The sequence below is a fragment of the Anastrepha ludens genome, chromosome 3, assembly GCF_028408465.1.
Source record: "Anastrepha ludens isolate Willacy chromosome 3, idAnaLude1.1, whole genome shotgun sequence".
NCBI lineage: Eukaryota > Metazoa > Arthropoda > Insecta > Diptera > Tephritidae > Anastrepha > Anastrepha ludens.
Window position 1 is genome coordinate 128,430,198 of NC_071499.1, and position 22,293 is coordinate 128,452,490.

The 22,293-nt window shown below is 37.9% G+C and overlaps 2 protein-coding genes across 2 annotated transcripts; one reads left to right on the plus strand and one right to left on the minus strand.

The window, feature by feature from the left end:
• Positions 1-1,019: 1,019 nt before the first annotated feature.
• Positions 1,020-1,760, minus strand: LOC128856756 (uncharacterized). The gene is made up of 2 exons (XM_054092072.1): positions 1,648-1,760; positions 1,020-1,587 (listed from the first exon to the last, which is right to left on the minus strand). The coding sequence occupies exons 1-2, from the start codon at positions 1,699-1,701 to the stop codon at positions 1,183-1,185; spliced, it is 459 nt and encodes a 152-aa protein (XP_053948047.1). The 5' UTR covers positions 1,702-1,760; the 3' UTR covers positions 1,020-1,182.
• A 15,923-nt stretch (positions 1,761-17,683) lies between these two features.
• LOC128859201 (polyubiquitin-C) lies at positions 17,684-21,714 on the plus strand. Its single transcript, XM_054095992.1, has 2 exons — positions 17,684-17,902; positions 19,017-21,714. The coding sequence occupies exon 2, from the start codon at positions 19,030-19,032 to the stop codon at positions 21,544-21,546; it is 2,517 nt and encodes an 838-aa protein (XP_053951967.1). The 5' UTR covers positions 17,684-17,902; positions 19,017-19,029; the 3' UTR covers positions 21,547-21,714.
• The last annotated feature ends 579 nt before the right edge of the window (positions 21,715-22,293 follow it).

Here is a 22,293-nt window from a genome sequence, read left to right on the forward strand (position 1 = left end):
GTCTTCGCCTATGACATCATGACATCCGAATGGATACAAACGCTCCGGCTTTGAAAGTATTCGATGCGGTACCAGCTGGTGGTAGCAGAGGAAGAGGAAGGCCCCCTTTACATTGGAAAGATCAGGTGGAGAAGGACTTAGCTTCACTTGGTGTGTCCAATTGGCGCCGGTTAGCTCGAGAAAGAAATGACTGGCGCGCTTTGTTAAACTCGGCCAAAATCGCGTAAGCGGTTATCGCGCCAATTAAGAAGAAGAAGCTGAGCAATATATTAAAAATATTTGTTGTGAATTTTCCACGTTTTCAATATTATTTTGTTTCCAATATTTTTTTTAAGATTACCACAAAAATTCTCTTTTGGCTAGGAACTACACCAATACACTAAAGTAAAAATACCAAGGCGCATTCATTAAAGGTGGTGGCACTAGACCAACAACAATGTTTTGTACGTTTAATTGTCGAAGCATTGGGAAACTAGAAAGCAAATAACGAATTCGCCTTGTTTCATTCTGGGCTGACAGCCACATGGAAAAAAAAAACAAATCAGCTGATTTACCAACACCACCTTTAATATATTCGCCTTGTAAAAATACCAATCACCTACGCCATCACATATATAGGTGCCTGTCAAACTCACCTGCCAAAAAAATAGGAAGAAGAAGAGTGTTTTTAATTGCAATCTTGTACAATGGCTATATCACGGAGTAACGCAGTGCGCCATTCCGACACCCCTTAAGTTTCTTCTGCTACAGCCAAGGTGAATCTATTAAAGGTGGTATCGGTAAATCAGCTGATTTGGTTTTTTTCTTTCGCCGTGGCCATGGGCTGTCAGCCCAGAATGAAACAAGGCGAATTCATTCATTGTTTTCTACTTTACCAATACTTTGCTTTGATAATCAAACGTACAAAACATTGTTGTTGGTCTAGTGCCACCACCTTTAAGTCGCAGCAATGAAGCTTAAACAAATAATTGGGGACTTCGAACCCCTTTCTGCCTACTACATACAATTTTGTGTTGACTATTTTGATTTAAATTTATTTTTACTATGTATACATTGGTACATCTGTATATAAGGCATATGAAATATTTTAATAATTGTCTTAAACAAGCGAAATAAAAAAGCTAAGAACTATATGCACGGAGTTCAACAAAAAAAAAGAAAAAAAACAAGCTTCACCAGCATTCAGAAATCGCAACCCCAGACTTCATTTACTATGGAGGTTTCGTTTTCGCATAATTTCTTTTTTGTATTTTTGCTCTCCGTATTTAGTGTTTTTATATCAAGCCACTCCTCTCCTTCTTTACTACTGTCATTTCTTGCTGTAGCTACTTCAACTGGATTTACCGACCCGACTTTTGTATCAACGGCATCTTCAGCTGTTGGTGGTGGTTCATTACCACCACTTACGCGCTTCCAAGTTTCGGCATCACAGGTACCTTCAGCTACTCTCTTCCCAAACTGGTCTACTGACGCTGCTTTATTGCTGTCCCCAGTGCATTCGGGGCATTTGGCAGCAGCTTTCGAGCGTTTGCGTAAGCGATGTATTATGTAGAGCACTGCGAAGGAGACGTATGTTGCTTTGGCAACCTGCCAATGCATTTAGTGGGTGTTATGTGCAACTGAGCGATGTTTTGTCGTGCTACTTACATTGGCGCGTCCAGTGATTGTTTCACTATTAAACATTTTATTGAACTTTGACATTTTTTAGTGATATGCGGGAATGCTAATGATTGAATCATGCGGAAATGCTATATAATTTTGACAATACTTCGTTTGAAATTTATATTACAAATCGTTTGAAAGAAAAACAAAGAAGTTTAAATACTATTTCGAACATACTAAGTGGATTTCCTCTTTCCCAGTAGCATGGAGAAAATTATTGTAAGCTTTTAGATAGTGCTTGAAACCATCATTTTTTAATTAAATATTTGTTTATACAAAGATTTAAAAAAATTAAAATTAACGTTTTTGAAACGTAAAGCACAACGCCATAAATTTGCTGATCGAACCAACATGCGAGCAATACTGTAATCGATTAGAGGTGACATCTCATAATTCCGTAGTCATAGCCATAATCATAGAGACCAATTGAATCTGCGGTTAAGATTATGGCGTTATGGTACGACACCTTTACTTTGAGCTATAGTGTTCCTTCCAAGACGTATCTGCAGAAGATGGTGTGATTAGTGTAATTGGTTTCTTCTGGTTCCATACGCTTTTTATTTAAAAATGTTAGTAAAACGGAATGATGGAAAGTTGTTGGTGTTATGAGGATGCTTATCATGGAAATTTCCAGGCATCCAATCTTGTGGTGTCATCGCTTTGTGTGAAGATTCAGAGTCTTGCTGAAACATTTATGGGCTTCCACCGCGTGCACTGTCAATCCAGGATTTCACTACTGTCTCCAGAACCTCGATAAACTATCTTCTGCGTATAGCATAGGATTTATAGCGGATATCTTCATAGACAACTCGACGGATAAGACCCTCAGAAACATTATGTTCCCTCGCAGGAGCTCCCATTGATTTTGAAGGGTCCTCGTCAATGATCGCTTGGAAATCGGACAGTGTCAGAACGTTCCTCGTATTTTTTGCGTTTTGAAACAGATTCCGCATCGCCGCCTGATACTTCCAATTCACGGCGAACCTTATGAGCGGATGAACAAGCGCACTTAAGAAAATCAGAGGTTCCTAATAGATTCCTAAATTTGCACATATAGCTGTGATAACTGCATGACTTTTCATATCTTGAGTTAAGTTCTAGTCCTTCATGTCTTATCTGAAAAAGAGCAAAAAGAAAAATAATCAATTCGGGAACTTTTAGCCAGATATTTATGTACATATATGCATGTCCTCAACTACCGTACGCACCCTGTATATCATGATAATCCTTTTTTAAACATAATTCGAAAATTGTCGCTTTCTCAAAATTGTGTCCAATGGTTCCACTAGTCAATGTGCATGGCGACAGTATTTGACGCGGACCACCAGTCGATTAGTAAGCGACAGCTACCAAATGTTTTGGCGAGCTATTAAACAAAGAAAAGAAATAAAATATTGAATAAAGATTTGTATCCTCAAAAATATCAATTAATTTGAAACACCATTTCGTGTGATTCTCGCTCAGATTTCGGTAATAGGCTCTTACACTTGCTAAATACTTGTGAGTAGAAATTTACTTTATTTAGAATTTATAATTTGGAGGATGGTTCCATGTGTAGAAGTCCACGCAAGTGAGGAAAGTTACTGATCGCCATTCACTTGGGAGTGGCCAGGACGATTCTTCTACATATAGTTCAAGCAGCTCACAACGGCCGGGATTAGCCCACGTATCCTCTGGGTAGCTTCCGAACACCCGTTGGGGAGTGAGCTAACGTGAGAAGGCGAAGCATTCCAGGATAGCTGGTTGTGCGCTGGGTTTGGGACCCGCCACTTAAAAATCCCCCCCAATGAAAAGAATTGCAAAGCCTCGGATGAGAACTGCCTTTACTGATGACGACCCCTGCAAACGAAATAAGGAATATGATTTGAAGGCATGCACCTGGAATGTCCGGTCCCTTAATGGGGAAGGTGCCTCTGCCCGGCTGGTTGATGTCCTCGTGAGAGTAAAGGCTGACATCACTGCCATCCAAGAGATGCGATGGACGGGGCAAGGTAAGAAAACCATAGGACCTTGCGACGTCTACTACAACTGCCATGTAAAGGAGCGCAAATTCGGTGTCGGATTTGTTGTGGGAGAGAGACTTCGTCGCCAAGTACTGTCGTTCACTCCGGTGGACGAGCGTCTCGCAATAATTCGCATCAAAGCACGATTTTTTAACATCTCGCTAATTTGCGCCCACGCCCCGACGGAAGAGAAGGACGATGCGACCAAAGATTCCTTCTATGAGCGCTTGGAACGTTCCTATGAGCGCTGCCCCCGCCACGACATAAAAATCGTGCTTGGCGACTTCAACGCCAGGGTGGGCAAGAAAGGAATTTTTGGTCCCATAGTCGGAAAATTCAGCCTGCACAACGAAACATCCGGTAACGGAAAGAGGCTGATCGACTTCGCCGGGGCCCGAAACATGGTAGTCTGCAGCACCAGATTCCAGCAAAAAAAAATCCACCAAGCTACCTGGCTGTCTCCTGATCGAAAAACGCGAAACCAGATCGATCATGTTGTGATAGATGGAAGACACGCTTCTAGTGTATTAGATGCACGTACGATCCGAGGACCCAACATCGACTCGGATCATTACCTTGTTGCAGCCAAGCTGCGCACCCGCCTCTGTGCAGCAAAAAAACGTACATCTACCTACGCAAAGAATGTTCGACATCGAAAAGCTGCAATCACAACAGACAGCCAGAAGATTCGCCACTCGACTCTCACTCCTGCTCTCGGAGAGCACTGCCCAACAAACCGGCATGCGCGAGCAATGGAGCAACATTTCTCGTTCCCTACGTACCGCCGCCGAAGAAGAAATCGGTTTCCAGCGAGCCCGAAAAAACAATTGGTACGACGAGGAATGTCATGCTGCCGCAGAAAGAAAGGATGCCGCCCATAGAGCCACGCTGCGATCGGGCGCAACGCGAGCCATGTGGGATCGCTACAGAGAGCTGAAAAAGGAAGAGAGACGTATTATCCGACAGAAGAAACGAGAGGCCGAAATACGTGAGTGCGAGGAGCTTGAGATGCTGGCCACTAGGAACAACGCCCGAAAATTTTACCAGAAAGTTCGGCGGCTCACAGAAGGTTTTAAGACCGGGGCGTTTCCCTGTAAGAACAAAGACGGCGATCTGGTGACTGACGTACAGAGCAATCTTAAATTATGGAGGGAACACTTCTCGAACCTGTTAAACGGTGACAGCTGCGCATGTCACCGAGAAGGTGAAGATCCCGATACCCCAATTGTTGACGACGGAATTGACGTTCCGCTACCCGACCATGACGAGGTGAGAATAGCAATATCACGGCTAAAGAACAACAAAGCCGCGGGCGCCGACGGACTGCCGGCTGAGCTATTCAAACATGTCGGCGAGGAGCTGGTAAGGTGCATGCATCAGCTCCTATACAAAATATGGTCGGATGAAAGCATGCCTGCCGATTGGAATTTAAGTGTGCTCTGCCCAATCCATAAGAAGGGCGATCCTGCAATTTGTGCCAATTACCGCGGGATTAGTCTTCTAAATATCGCCTATAAGGTTCTAGCGAGCGTATTGAGTGAAAGGCTTAAGCCCACCGTCAACCAACTGATTGTACCTTATCAGTGTGGCTTTAGACCTGGAAAGTCTACCATCGACCAAATATTCACAATACGCCAAGTCTTGGAAAAGACCCATGAAAGGAGAATCGACACACACCATATTTTCGTCGACTTCAAAGCTGCATTCGACAGTACGGAAAGGAGTTACCTGTATGCCGCTATGTCTGAATTTGGTATCCCCTCAAAACTAATACGGCTATGTAAGATGACGTTGCTCAACACCAGCAGCGCCGTCAGAATTGGGAAGGACCTCTCCGAGCCGTTTGACACCAAACGAGGTTTCAGACAGGGTGACTCGCTGTCGTGTGACTTCTTTAACCTGATGTTGGAGAGCATCGTACGAGCCGCAGAACTTAATCGCTCAGGCACAATTTTTTATAATAGCGTACAATTGCTGGCGTATGCCGATGATATTGACATCATCGGCCTTAACAACCGCGCTGTTAGTTCTGCCTTCTCCAAACTGGATAAAGAGGCAAAGCGAATGGGTTTGGTGGTGAACGAGGACAAAACGAAGTACCCCCTGTCTTCAAACAAACAGTCGGCGCACTCGCGTATCGGCACCCACGTCTCGGTAGACAGTTATAATTTCGAGGTTGTAAAAGACTTCGTTTATAAAGGAACCACCATTAACACCGATAACAATGTCAGCCTTGAAATCCAACGTAGAATCTCTCTTGCCAACAAGTACTACTTTGGACTAAGTTGGACAATTGAGCAGGAAAGTCCTCTCTCGACGAACAAAACTAACACTCTACAAGACTCTCATCATGCCCGTCCTAACGTATGGCGCAGAAGCTTGGACGATGACAACATCCGATGAAGCGTCGCTTGCAGTGTTCGAGAGAAAGATTCTGCGTAAGATTTTTGGACCTTTGCACGTTGGCAACAGCGAATATCGTAGACGATGGAACGATGAGCTGTATGAGCTTTACGACGACATAGACATAGCGCAGCGAATAAAGATCCAGCGGCTTCGTTGGCTGAGTCATGTCGTCCGAATGGATACAAACGCTCCGGCTTTGAAAGTATTCGATGCGGTACCAGCTGGTGGTAGCAGAGGAAGAGGGCGGCCTCCTCTGCGTTGGAAAGATCAGGTGGAGAAGGACTTAGCTTCACTTGGTGTGTCCAATTGGCGCCGGTTAGCACGAGAAAGAAACGACTGGCGCGCTTTGTTAATCTCGGCCAAAATCGCGTAAGCGGTTATCGCGCCAATTAAGAAGAAGAAGAAGAAATTTAGCAATCCCCTGCGGTTAATACTGGGTCCAAATTTGCGTAATGTGCCGAATAACCTATTTTTGTGTGCGACAAGTGTAGGATTTTGAACACTTAAGTTAAACACTCCACTTTAAATGGAGCTGCTAGCAACCACTCTCATCATTTCTTCGTACGCCCATATTTTGCTTTGTTTTGTGCGAGTTTTAAATCGATTTTGCAAAATAAAATACTTGTTCGTAGCCAACCCTTTGCACTCGAATGCCAATTGACAGCCGCGGAAAGCTTTAAAGTCCCCGAAGCCCCCTTTTGTGGGAAGTATTTGAATAGTGGTATCTGCTATCTATTGTCTAATATGCTTAAAGAGCAGCTTTGACGTGTAAATGGAAAAGGGGAAACAATTCATATGTACAAACAATTTCATATCTATAATTAGTGTTACACACTATCATGTTTTGGTGTTGTTATAAAAAAAAAAATACTTGGAAAAAAGGAGAGTTGAGTGCGTAGTGGGAGGAATTGAAGTGGATACATTTTTAATTGTAACATTTGGCTAGCTTAGTGAAAACATTTATATACATACTTATAAACAAGTTATCACAGGAAAAGTGTGCAATTTTAGCTAGTTCGCAATTTTCTAGTTTGTTTATTTCTTTGAATTGCGCGCCACGAAAACATACAAGTTTTTCCGTTTTTGTACTTTTTTGAATATTTTTCTCTTTGACGCACGTATGTGTGTATGTATGTATAGTATATATATATATATATATAATTGGCGCGTACACCCTTTTTGGGTGTTTGGCCGAGCTCCTCCTCCTATTTGTGGTATGCGTCTTGATGTTGTTCCACAAATGGAGGAACCTACAGTTTTAAGCCGACTCCGAACGGCAGATATTTTTATGAGGAGGTTTTTCATGGCAGAAATACACTCGGAGGTTTTCCATTGCCTGCCGAGGGGCGACCGCTATTAGAAAAATGTTTTTCTTAATTTTGATGTTTCACCGAGATTCGAACCTACGTTCTCTCTGTGAATTACGAAAGGTAGTCACGCACCAACCGATGCGGCTACGGCGGCCGCTTGTATGTACATATATTCATATTATTTAATTCGTGCAAATTTCGTATTATTTGTTTGAAGGAGGCAAACAGACATAAATTCTAAAATAAACACATACACACACATATGTAAATATGTATATTAGGATTGCTAATATTAGCGGATCAGTTGCATCCCGGTATTTCGGGATATCATATAAACACTTTCCACTCCTTTCAATTTTCTTCGGGATCTCGGAATCTCAAAGATACCCGGATTGGCATCCCTATGTGTAGGCATGTAGACATACATACATACATGCATACATAACTAATGTGATATTCTTTGTGTTTGGCAGTTCATATGTTGATGAACTTAATGCGTATAAACAAACTTATCAATTTTGATAATTTTCAAAACATTCGTGAAATGGCCTTGACCAATCTACACGATGAAATGAACGCTTTTATAACGAAATTTCTATTTTATACAAACAAGCGCGTTCATATATGTACATATGTATCTAAGTTGTCCATATATGTATATTTATTTAGATACATATGTATGTATGTACTAATGAATAGAAATGGATGCATATATATATGTATGTGTGATATAAATGTAGAAATAGTATTTATTTCTTAGAAAATGTTAATACGCATATTACGTCAGATATGTACATACATACATAAGTATGTGAGAATTTGCGTGTGGGCAATTTTCACGTGTTGGCTATGACATATAATAGCAAGGCGAATTCATGTACATATGTATGTATATGTAAGTAAGTATGGTATGTACGTATCTATCGAAAATATTTAGGAAAAAACCAATCAAATAATTCTAAACATATTGTAATATTTCCCTTTTAAAACGTCAGCGAGATACAGCGAACGACCACGCAAGCGTTAAATAGTCTCTTTGTAGTCAAAGTTCTTTGTTCTGACTCTCTTTGACTACCAAGAATTGGCAAGTAAATATTTAATACATATACAGTGAAACCTCCCACAAGCGGCCCCCATAGTTCCACAATTTATTCTTTGCTTATGGCCGTTGAAGCACAAAACTGAAAGAAAAATGTATAAAAATACTTGGTCTTTAATGAAATACTTTTTTTTGATTTCTTATGGTATACATATATGATTTTTTTTATGCTTGCTATAAACATATACATATGTATGTATGTACATACATATATAATAGTCGGTCTTTTTTTTTTAGGAGATTTTAATTTTCAAAATGGTTTCCTACAATGGTTTGCCGCATTTTATCTTGTTTTTATTTTAGAACCCATGGCTCTGGATGAAGTTCCAGATATTTAACGTATTGCATTTCAAAATAATATCGCCAACGATAAAAATTTCAATGCAGCGAATACATATGTATGTATGTATGTTGGCTTCAGATTACAACTTCATTTCCTTTCACCCATTCATTCTCATGCAATATTCAGGTACTTCCTCTAACTTCCTCAACATCTAAATAAAAGTTTCGTGTTTTTCATTTACAATCGATAGTGTAGATATCCTGATTCGATAGTGTACCTGACATCTGCATCGAAGTTAGCTGCATCATCAGTTGGCGTTTATTTAAAGGGTTATATACAGTTAGAAGGCCGAAAAAAGCGAAATTTCTAGATTTCTAGAAAGTACCCGGACTGTTTAAATAAAAGAAAACAGAGTTAAATTTCAGGCAAATTTATTTTATCTCATTCAAAATATGACCCGTCTGAAGGAATACACATGTTAAACCTAGTTCTCCATGCACCCCTGGTAAACCGACGAAGGGATGGCCTTCAGCTCCTTTGATCTCCTCTATCGGCTGAAATCTCCTTCGACGAAGTGGTAACTTCAACTTGGGAAACAAAAAGAAGTCGCACGGGCCCATATCAGGTGAATACGGTGCTTGCACGATGGTATTTACTTGGTGTTGTGTTAAATATTCCAGCACAGCATGGGCTCCGTGCGATGGCGCGTTATCATCATGCAAAATCCAAGAATTTTTTGTCCACATCTCCGACCGTTTGCGACGTACAGCATCTCTCAAACGCTTATTGACTGTCTGGCCCGATGTAAGGTACTCATTTTGCGCTACGCCTTCGATTCGTTTAAGTTAAACATTCCTGGTACTTTCTGGTCATAGGGTGTTATGTTATCTTTTAACTGTATTTTAAGACTTAGTATTAATAAAAATATTTATTTGGAAATGAGCTACAGCTGATCTCCGGGAGCTCCTCTCAAAAAAGACGTTTTCCGGTGACCACTATATCTCTAAACTGGATCCTCTGAAATTAAAAACCCAAACAGATTTCTTTAAAGTAATGTTAAATCTAGTAATTAATCGAAGGAATAAGCAAAATAAATTTGTTCGACAAAATATCGGTTTCTCAAACAAAAATCGATTTTTGACCAAAATTTCGGCCTTAAATTGTTTATAAAAAAAAATATTTATCAGTGAGAAAGTACTCGATTAAGTACTAAAAAATATATTTAAGAAGCTCGTGTTAAAATTTGAGAGTATTCGGTTTAGCCGTTTTCGAGTAATGTTGGTCACCGACTTTGAAAACACCAACTTGAGAAAAACGCGTTTAAAGTTTGAAAAGCACTTTCAAGCACTCTGAAACGCCTTTTTAAATTTGCGTGCAACTTCGAAAATATTCACCGGAACGATATTACATTTTCTGTGTGTATTCTTAAATATACCTATGTACATTAAGAACAAAAAAATAAAAAAAATCAATTTTTTGAAAATTCTAGCTGTATATAACCCTTTAAGCTAAAAGCTAACATTTTTAACAAATGGATACCGTTTCATCTACAAAGGATATGCATATCCTCACATGTTTTATGCAAATACAAATATATGTATATAATAAAAAATGGCACGTAAAACTTGGTTCTTGGGTTTTGCCCGATTATTGGTGGTGTCCTCAATTAGGGGTTTCACTGTACATATATACATATGCACATGTATGTGTGTGTATATATGTATATATATACATATGTTTGTACCTGAATTCCTTGGAAGCAGATGTCTTCTACTTCAACAAAGACACCAAAAAGCATTGTTTCTGTTAGGTTTATTCCAATGAAAGTTCGCATGTGGTATTGTTTTATCATAAAACATTGGAAGTGGTAGACAAAAGAAAATTTCCAGAAGTACGATTATTTTAAGTAGATATCTATGTAAATTAAAGTTATTTGTTACATGAGCTAACGAAAACGGATCATGAACATCCAACATACAATAATTTCGCCCCGGTAGGTAGGTAGGTTAGATGGCAAGAGTACCACAGGTAGCACTTACGTGCCGTTTTGATACCATAACACTGTGGAACAAATTCAGGTTAGCAAAAATTAGGTCCATTCTGAGAGTGGCGAGTTTGTTTATGTTAGTTCGAATTTTTTTTTAATCGGCCTTCGAAGTTTGCAGTCAAATGCCGATTTTCAGTATATTGTTTATATGGGTTTTCGGCTATAACTCGTCGACTAATTGATATTTTTTCAATCTGTAAAAGCCAAATTATTGCTAGAGACCTGTGCAACAGTTACAATTTTTGAAAAAATTTATTTCGAAAATTTTTGTGGTACTTATGAAGCAAAATGTTGGAAAAATTATTTTTTTTTCATGTTTTTTGAAAATATTTTCCACAAAACTAAGTGTTTTTTACTTTTTTTGTGGTCTATAATATGCTTCTCAGTTTCTTTATTGAATTTCATTTGAAAAAAAATTGCCTTAGTCGATAATTTGCGCTTGAGGCATACAGTCATAATACAAAACTTGCGTTTTTTGAGCTTAATATTAATTTATTTCTCATTTTTTATTTACCAATTTTGTTCAGTGTTGGTTTTGAAGAAACATAGAAAAAGAAAATATAAAAATATGGAAAAAAATATAATTTTGAAATGTTAATAATGAAAAGTTTTAAGTAGAAAAATAAAATAAATTAAATTAATAATTTGGCCAGCTGCCGTTTAGCAGGCGGCTGTGGATCAACATCACTGCTCTCTCTAATGTCTTGGTCATCGTCATCATCATCAGAGAGATCGATTATTTCGTCCAACAGATATTCTGGATTTTCATCTGTGTCTTCCCCTTCTTCCTCTGTTTCCTCGTCTTCCTCTTCTTCAAAGGTGTTTTTATACCACCAACAAATTTCAGCGAGTATCGCATCTGGAGATTTCTTTCCTCTGTACTTGAAACGAAAATAGTTTTCAATCGTTAACATGTTTAAATTGTGCACTCTGACCAAGATATTAGAAAAATCTAGGAATTCAAAATATGCACACTCTATAGTTACCTTATTTCAAATGGAAGCGCAGTTTGGTGATGACGTTCGCCTTGCTCATCAGATTCAGTTGGCAACTGTTGAGCGAGTTTTTCGAGATGCTGATGCAAGAGATGAATTTTGTATGACATATTAACCCCAATTTCAGAGAAAGCTGCCAACATGTTTGCAACAGATTGCCTGTAGTTTTCTTCGCGTTCTTTACCCAAAAGTCCTTTGATGACTGCTTTCAATGCGAGCCATGCATTTAATTCTCGGTCTGTCAGAACTTGCTCAAAATCTTGACGACTCATTAGTTTCCGTATGTCGGGACCATTAACAACCCCTTCCTGAATTTTGGCCTTACTTACTCTTGGGAAAATGTCTTTCAAGCGGTTGAATACTGCTGGTCTTTTTGCGATACATTTCAAAAAATTTTTAGCAATGCCAAGTTTAATGAGGAGCAACGGCAACAAAATTTTCACTTCAGGAACAAGACTTTCGTGTAGCCTATTGTCATTAGACCATTTTCGCCCAATTCGACTACTCCAGTTATGTTGTTTGTACTGGTTTCTTCCTTTAATACAATACCTTCTCCGTATCGTGAATCCCAATCGCACAAAAAACACGAATATTTTGGACGGCCAGATGCTGTTAAGCCTGTAATCAAGGAAACTACTTTGAGATCGAAGCAAATGCGCCATTGGTGTTCGTTATATTTGACTACTTCCAGAATGTCTTTCAATTTATCGAAAGTTTCACTAGTGTCAGTGCTATACGCAATCGAAACAGAAGGCATTCTATTTGTCTTGTGCAAAAGCACAACTTTTAAGCTGATTAGTGAACTATCGATAAAGAGACGCCAATCATATTTTTTATAGGTTAACCCTATCGCCTCCATTAACTTTTCAATATCGTTGCAATAAGCGAAATTTTTTGCATCATTGACATTGAAGAACTTTTGTAACTCTTTTTGGCGTTTTCGATATGCTGTTACTTTTGTACCTTTCGTCAGCAAATTATTTCCTTTCAAAAATGAAGCCAGTCGTTCTGATTTTTTCTGAGTCAAACACAAATTTGCAACAATTCCATCCAATTGGTTTTGTGTTATTAGGATTGGGTCCTTTGATGTTTTATAGGATGTACCTTCACCAGGGTTGAATTCTGAGGAGAAATCCATGGGTGGTTGTAGTACTGATACCTGTTTGAAGATCAGTACTTCGGTATGTTGGTACTGGAACGAATTCTGAGTGCGGTAATGGTAATTGGACACTTGACACTGCTACATAAGTTTTATTCTTTGTTTTCCTTCTATTCAAAGTTTTATTGTAGTTGGTACATCCATAGCAATTTTCTTCTTGATGTGGGCTATTATCTGACCACATCATTGGTACACCAAAAGGCATAGCCTTCTTCTTTTCACTTTTCCATTGCATAAGACTTGAATAGCAATTAAAGCAAACTTTTTTAGGGGCCTAGTTTACGTCATTGATAAACTCTTTGGTTCCGACATTTTTAATACAATATATATTATAGAATGTTTTTTTTTGTTATTTTTATGAAACTGATACACTTAACTTAAATCACTCACAAAATGAAATAGGTTCCAAAAGAATGAATAGCAAATTTTATCACGACCGAGCGAAAATTAAAAGACATCAGCTTCGGCTGAGTTTCGAGTCTTAACTGAATCTTTATTTTTCAAATTAGTTCGCATGCAGATTGTTCAATTTTGTAGTTCTCAGGCTGTTGTAATTTGAAAGTTTCCACTCTTGAAATAACAAGTTGTAAATAATAAGGTCTACAAGTCGCAAAACGTGCTTAAATGTCGCTATGCCAGTAGATTATGATCATGGCAAGGGCAAGTAGTAAACAATTCGCCGAAATACCTGTACCGGACTATTTAGACCCCCTCTCCTGTCGGTATGAATATTGTGTGGGTCATAGTATGGGAAATGGAATTTTGTTTTTTTTCAGTTGTCTGCCGACTTTTGCTAAGAGCACTGCGTGCTTCTTTTCTAATACATTATAACCGTTATTTAATCAATAAATATTACACTTAATTAAACTGTTGTTTTAATCATTGAGATTTCAACACAAATGTTTACAAATATTATTTTAATAGCTATTGATTGTTCCTGGAAATTCCCTTTCTTAATTGTATTCTGGGAATTTCCTTTTCCTTAATTATTTTTGGAACATGCTTTCTTCTCGGAAAATCCCTTTTTTAATCCATACTTAGCATTTCCTTTTCTTTAATTGTTTTTGGAATGTTCCTAATTCTTGAAACTTCCCTTTTTAATTACTTCTACCGAAATCGATATTTATTTAATGGTTTTGGGGATTTTTAATTACTATGTGTTTACCAGGAATTTTGGGTTTTTTTTACATTAGTTTTATGTAATGAATGCGTGTATATCGCACAAATTTTCGACTGATACTATATTTTTTTCCATGATATTTATGTGATGGATTGAAAACTATATTTTAGATAAGAAAAAAAGCGAAAAACAATGAGTTGCTTGCCAGATATTAATAAATAATAAGGAAAACGTTAATTTTTCGAACATTTTGTGACTTTCGTCTAAGTAGCTGCCAAAGTATTTAATCCCGTAATTTTCTTTTCAAATTACATTTATTTAAGAAACTGAGAAGCATATTATAGACCACACAAAATGCAAAAAAGACTTAGTTTTGTTGAAAATATTTTCAAAAAACATAAAAAAAAAATAATTTTTCCAACATTTTGCTTCATAAGTACCACAAAAATTTTCGAAATCAATTTTTTCAAAAATTGTAATTGTTGCACAGGTCTCTAGCAATAATTTGGCTTTTACAGATTGAAAAAATATCAATAAGTCGACGAGTTATAGCCAAAAAACCATATAAACAATATACTGAAAATCGGCATTTGACCCCAAACTTCGAAGGCCGATTAAAAAAAAATTCGAACTAACATAAACAAACGGCGCGATACGGGTCTTCTAATTTCGCCTCTATTTTCACCCGCCACTCTCAGAATGGACCTAATTTTTGCTAACCTGAATTTGTTCCACAGTGTAATTGGACCACTACCTGCGAAAAAAAAAATGTAGGGAAGAGAAAACCATCTACAGCCATGCAGTGCTCTTGATGTAGTGGAGGAGAGAAAAGGGATCTAGGCTGGAGAATTTCTTCAAGTCATCCCCAAAGGGCACGCTAAGGAATCTTAAGCGCCTAACCACCAGAGCTGGACATTTGCAGAGAAAGTGTTCAACAGTCTCTTTCTCTGCAGAATCCCCCCTTGGAAGTCCAAGCTTCACCGCATGAGTTCCGAGCACCCGGTGACCAGTGAACACCGCAATAAGTTTGGAAATTGAATGGCGGGGAATACCCATCACCTTAAGCGTCCTGTTTTTATCTTATTGAGGCCATTGTGTTTTTGAAATAGCACACGATGAGACAGACCTCCATCTGTCTTTCGCTTTTTTGAGAAAGAAATTATACAGTTTCCCTTTAACAACGGTCAATTTCATTTCTCTTTATATTCCTCTGGATAGGAACTCAGATAAGGGAAATATTTCCTGCACGTTCTAGACGTTTGGGCTCCTCTTTACAGGAGTTAACCAGAAGAAGCGCTCTGAGCAGCACTGGATTTAACTTAAAGATCCGCGCGAAGTAAGTGCAAAATGACGTTGAGTTCAGCGGTGGGATATGTTCTATGTGCCCCAGTGATGCCCACACATGCAGTTCTCTGCACTCTCTCTAATTTAGTGGTGTTGTAGCTCCTCTGAAGAGCTGCCCACCAAACTAGGCACACCCACTAAGTTGTACATCTAGAGTACGACACGTGACTTGAGACTCCATTTTTTTCTCAACATAGATTTACCGGCGTAGAAGGCTATACTGGCCTTCTTAACTCTATTTTCTATGTGCAGCTTCCTGTGGAGCTTGGGATCAAGTATAACACCAAGATACTTGACTTCCGATGAGAGTGTAAGACACTGGTTGTTTAGTCTTGGAAGCTTGTATTTCCTGGTGAATAACATCAACTCCGTTTTGTCAGAGTTGACTCTGAGACCGCAACTGGCAGCCCCTAGAGACCATTCATTTATGCTGAACACCCTGTTTTATGTACATTACACGACCCTTAGATACTTTCATATGTACATATGTACATAAGCATGTGTGTACATAGGTAAAATCGGTCAGGGGCATTCAAATGGATGCCCTTCGCAGTTTTCCACCACCACAGAAAGGAGCGTCACTCGAATAGCTTTTTGCTTTTTTTATGCACAGTTGATTAGTACATTCACAATATTGAAAATTGTGCCACATCATCGGTTATTCCACTTTGTGAAAATTCAATTTCACCATTAAGTGAAACTAATGATTATGCTCTCCGTCATGACGCTACACCTCTCGCATTTCTACCTCTATTTTTTCTTGTACTGCCATCCACACACATGTATTACCTAAAATAATTTTTGCCTTGGAAAAATTCAGTTAAAAGCCCTTGAATCGAAACCCTACGCCACTCCACTTAACTTATCGAAAATCCTCAAAACAAAAACAATACTTGAGCTGAAAAAATTAACTCATAAAAAGTGCCTATTCGTTTTAAGATAATTTGATTTATTCTACGTCTGAATTTTTTGTTAATCAAAAGAAAATTATAAAACTTTCACAAAATTGGTGTCCATATGCAATTGTAACGTGATAATTATAACAAAAACAACTCAACAAGCAAGTAAAATGTAAGCAAAGAGAATTTTATTGAAATACATATGTACTATGTAATTGCTTGGTGGGGATCGATTGACATAACAAACACGTCTTTGTGGCGGATTGGGTGCAACTAGAGGACGTAAGAGCAGTCAACTGAACATTATTTTTGTAATTTCAATACGCACGTACATATGTAAATGCATACATATAAGTATCTGCATTTTATTTATGTACTTGTATATATAAATGTCACTTCCCCTGTTGTGGAAAGAACGAGAGCAGTAATTTTTATATAAGCCAACCAAACCTTCACCCCGTTTTTTTTTCGATTTTTCCAGAAGAAAAGCATGCCACCTAAGGTAATAAGCAATAAACCGGTATCAGTTGGTCTGAGTTTCTTATATGTATGTGTATATATGTAAGTAAATTGTGTGGTCAAAGTCGTATATAAGCATATATACTGAGATATAAATATATAATCACTTGAACGAAGTTCTTTTATATATATAGATGTATGTTTTCTTCTTACACTTTCCAGTGGATTACTGGGAAATATTTGTACCTTTAAGAAAAAATGAGCAGCAGTGCTCTAAAACGCTAAATATATGAGCAATATAATACCTGTAAATGTAACCATACCAAATAATTTTTGTGTTTGTTTTTAGCGTATTTTCAAAATAAAACCCGCCGAAAAGAAAGAAAATATCAGCACTTTATTTAAAACTTCTAGATTTGTACTTAATATGTGTTTTGTTAATGAAGAAATTTATTTTTATGTTTTTGTATATTCCACCAATTCAAGCAAGAAAACTAAATACACTTTTTTCAAACACAATTTACCAACACTTAACGCAAAATATCCCAATCATCCAAAAGAGACAAAAAATTGTTCAAATCAAATTTTTCACAAATACGCAGTAAGAAAATCTGAGCTAAAAACAACAAATTCGTTAAAATTTCAACTGCACTTCATATACCACGCAAAAAATATACGCTGAAGTTGTAAATAATATATAAATTTATTTGAAATTGTCTGTATTGGCATAGAAATTTTACATGGAGTAAAAGTCAAACAATAAAAGTGTAAAAGAGATAGCGAATATGCGATTTGTTGTACATAGTCGCCATTGCGTGCGCCTTCCAGGTACATAAGGGAAATAGAATTAGTTTCCCCATATTTTCGTTGTGATATAAATACGAGGAGTAGCGTTCGTATGGTTAAACGTTATTTGACATTTGTGAATTAAACACCTTAAGGTTTACCAGCGCTTGTTATTTGTGATAATTTTCTGTGAAAAAAGTGTGCTTTGATTAAAATACATATATAAAAAGAAATATTCTGAATAAGATCAGCAAACGTAATTTGAAGAGCTGAAGCAAGAACTGTTATTTTTATTGAAACTCGAATTTCTGTGTAAAAAAAGAGGTTAAGGTGAGTGCCTGTTTTATGCAAACATTATTAAATTGTGGGAAAAGTTCATTTACACATTGTTTTAGGGAAGGGTAACTAGAAATGCAAAAAAATTGTGTATCTATAGGCAATGCAAATATAATTGAAATTGTAAAATCGTTCGATTTTTCCGACGTTCATAATTCCAAGATGGCGTCGAATGATTCCATTCGTGACGAAGTTTTTTTTCTTTTGTTTAATTTTAAATTTTGTGAACAGCTCTTGCAGAATGCATATGCATTCGAGTATATTTGTACGTTTGTAAACGTGAACGCGAAATTCATTGTGACGGAAATGAAATGATGAGTCATGTGGTATAATATTCCAGAAAATGTTTGATAAATGAAACATTCTGATGAAACTTCGTAATGTGAGAAGAAGGAATAAAGTTGTAATGGTGAAGCTTTGTGAAAACCTGACGATACGTTATTTTTTTTTTTTTCATTTAGTTTATGCTATAGGTGGGATAGTATGACTATCGATAGTTTTCACAATTTATAGAAATACTTATGTTAATCAGGACGGTATCGTTATTGTCGGACAATAAATTTTCCGTGAAACTATCATTACAAAAATTAGCCTAATGATATCTTGATTTGGATGATTTTAATTCAGTCGCCCTGTTTTCAATTCAAATATTAATTTTTTTTTTTTTCAAAAATGAATTACTTTCATGTAAAACTTGAACGAAGATTATTTACATAGCAAAATGCAGAATTTTTTAATATGCATGATTGGTGGGGTTTTAGATCTCTGCCCGCCGTGCTAAAATCAGTGGGTAATAAACAGAACTTTCTCCGAATGGAGACATTTATTTAAGGGTGAAAAGTCGAATTTGTGGAAAACAAACTGGAATTTTGTAAAGAACCGATCGATAGTTTATTTTCTTTTTTTTTTTTTAACCATTGATAGTTTTCTACCTCCACTTCGGGGAAATGTAGAATATCATAGATCGTTTTGTGAACATTTGGTATACAAAGAATTTTTTATTGTCTTGTAGGATTTTATTATCTCATGGATAGGTTTTATAGAAATATGTTGCATCAAAAGCTATGTGAAACTTAATACATTTTTTGTTTTGTTTTTTATTTCTCAGCTCTCTTCCCAAAATGCAAATCTTCGTGAAGACTTTGACTGGCAAGACCATCACTCTGGAGGTTGAGCCATCCGATACTATTGAAAATGTAAAAGCCAAGATTCAAGACAAAGAGGGAATTCCTCCAGATCAACAACGTTTAATCTTCGCCGGCAAACAACTAGAGGATGGACGTACTTTGTCCGATTACAACATCCAGAAAGAGTCTACACTTCACTTGGTTCTACGTCTGCGGGGTGGCATGCAGATTTTCGTCAAAACTTTGACGGGAAAAACCATCACATTGGAGGTTGAGCCTTCCGATACCATTGAAAACGTCAAAGCTAAAATTCAAGATAAGGAAGGAATCCCGCCAGATCAACAACGTTTGATTTTCGCTGGCAAACAGTTGGAGGATGGACGCACATTGTCTGACTACAATATTCAGAAGGAATCTACTTTGCATTTAGTTTTACGTCTTCGTGGAGGTATGCAAATATTTGTAAAGACGTTGACAGGCAAAACCATCACTTTGGAGGTCGAGCCATCGGATACCATCGAAAATGTAAAGGCAAAAATCCAAGACAAGGAGGGTATTCCTCCAGATCAACAGCGTTTGATTTTCGCTGGAAAGCAGCTTGAAGACGGACGCACTTTGTCCGACTATAACATTCAAAAAGAGTCTACCCTTCATTTGGTATTGCGTCTCCGTGGTGGTATGCAAATCTTCGTGAAGACATTGACTGGCAAAACTATCACTTTGGAGGTTGAGCCATCAGATACTATTGAAAACGTCAAAGCCAAGATTCAAGATAAGGAAGGTATTCCTCCAGATCAACAACGTCTAATTTTCGCCGGAAAGCAGTTGGAGGACGGACGCACTTTGTCCGACTATAACATTCAAAAAGAGTCTACCCTTCATTTGGTATTGCGTCTCCGTGGTGGTATGCAAATCTTCGTTAAAACATTGACAGGCAAAACTATCACCTTGGAGGTTGAGCCATCCGATACTATTGAAAACGTCAAAGCCAAGATTCAAGATAAGGAAGGTATTCCTCCAGATCAACAACGTCTAATTTTCGCCGGAAAGCAGTTGGAGGACGGACGCACTTTGTCCGACTATAACATTCAAAAAGAGTCTACCCTTCATTTGGTATTGCGTCTCCGTGGTGGTATGCAAATCTTCGTTAAAACATTGACAGGCAAGACAATCACCTTAGAAGTTGAGCCATCCGATACTATTGAAAACGTCAAAGCCAAGATTCAAGATAAGGAAGGTATTCCTCCAGATCAACAACGTTTAATTTTCGCCGGAAAGCAGCTGGAGGATGGGCGCACCTTATCGGATTACAATATCCAAAAGGAATCCACACTCCACTTGGTCTTGCGTCTCCGTGGTGGTATGCAAATCTTCGTGAAGACTTTGACCGGCAAAACTATCACTTTGGAAGTTGAGCCATCAGATACCATCGAAAATGTAAAGGCAAAAATCCAAGACAAGGAGGGTATTCCTCCAGATCAACAGCGTTTGATATTCGCTGGAAAGCAGCTTGAAGACGGACGCACTTTGTCCGACTATAACATTCAAAAAGAGTCTACCCTTCATTTGGTATTGCGTCTCCGTGGTGGTATGCAAATCTTCGTGAAGACTTTGACGGGCAAAACCATCACCTTAGAAGTTGAGCCATCCGATACTATTGAAAATGTAAAGGCCAAGATTCAAGACAAAGAGGGAATTCCTCCAGATCAACAACGTTTAATCTTCGCCGGCAAACAACTAGAGGATGGACGTACTTTGTCCGATTACAACATCCAGAAAGAGTCGACACTTCACTTGGTTCTACGTCTGCGGGGTGGCATGCAGATTTTCGTCAAAACTTTGACGGGAAAAACCATCACATTGGAGGTTGAGCCTTCCGATACCATTGAAAACGTCAAAGCTAAAATTCAAGATAAGGAAGGAATCCCACCAGATCAACAACGTTTGATTTTCGCTGGCAAACAGTTGGAGGATGGACGCACATTGTCTGACTACAATATTCAGAAGGAATCTACTTTGCATTTAGTTTTACGTCTTCGTGGAGGTATGCAAATCTTTGTAAAAACTTTGACGGGCAAAACTATCACTTTGGAAGTTGAACCATCCGACACCATCGAAAATGTAAAGGCAAAAATCCAAGACAAGGAGGGTATTCCTCCAGATCAGCAACGTTTAATTTTCGCCGGTAAACAGTTGGAGGACGGGCGTACTTTGTCCGACTATAACATTCAGAAAGAGTCTACCCTTCACTTGGTCTTGCGTCTCCGTGGTGGTATGCAAATCTTCGTTAAAACATTGACAGGCAAAACTATCACCTTGGAGGTTGAGCCATCCGATACTATTGAAAACGTCAAAGCCAAGATTCAAGATAAGGAAGGTATTCCTCCAGATCAACAACGTTTAATTTTCGCTGGTAAACAGTTGGAGGACGGGCGTACTTTGTCCGACTACAATATACAGAAGGAATCAACTCTCCATTTGGTGCTACGTCTTCGCGGAGGCGCATTCTAAATTCGAATAGAATAACTAAATTCAAAATTCAGAGTATTCATTTTATCACGTTATTTTAGCTCTATTTTGTATTTTAATGCTTTTTAAATCAGTTCTGATTAAAAATTGAAATATACCGTTTTTTATGTTTAAAAGAAAATAAATTATCCTGATGCATTATTTCAAAAAGTGATGGTATCATTTATTTGTTGCTGTGTGGAAAGGTCTCCAAAGTGGCGCGTAAGTATGTGTTATAAAGTTTTATTAGTTGGTATATCTTTGGTTTGTAGAAATTTTGGGTTTGGAGTATCTGGGAGGGTTTGTATTGTACACACTTTTCGTGGACAAGCAACAATAATTCATTTATTAGCGTATAACCGAGTCCAAAATCGCTACCTAATTAAATAAACAAGGACGATCAATTCGTCACGTTCCCACGACAGTCGGTTCTACGTAACCGGAACGACCCGGATTTATATCCGGCCAAGGACTGTCACTTCAACAGTATTCCTCGTATATGCACGGAGAATGTTTATGCTGCTACAACAACCACAACAATCAATTCGCCTTGCTTAATAAACTTAAAAATTAAAATTCTGTAAGAAAATTGAGCGGGTTTGTATTCTTTCGAAGAAATCAGTAAATCCATTATAATTTGTTTGACAATATATTGTTTAAAGAAATTTGTTGTTAATATTTCCGAAATAAAATCTAGTAATTGCTGTTGCATTGAACCTTTTTTTTGCTTTTTTCTAATTTCAACAATTT

Excerpts from the sequence above, each read along its gene's own strand:
- LOC128856756 (XM_054092072.1), bottom strand. The coding sequence starts at position 1,701 with ATGTCAAAGTTCAATAAAATGTTTAATAGTGAAACAATCACTGGACGC. Across the intron at positions 1,588-1,647 it reads CAATCACTGGACGCGCCAAT|GTTGCCAAAGCAACATACGT; the intron begins GTAAGTAGCACG and ends ATGCATTGGCAG.
- LOC128859201 (XM_054095992.1), top strand. The coding sequence starts at position 19,030 with ATGCAAATCTTCGTGAAGACTTTGACTGGCAAGACCATCACTCTGGAG.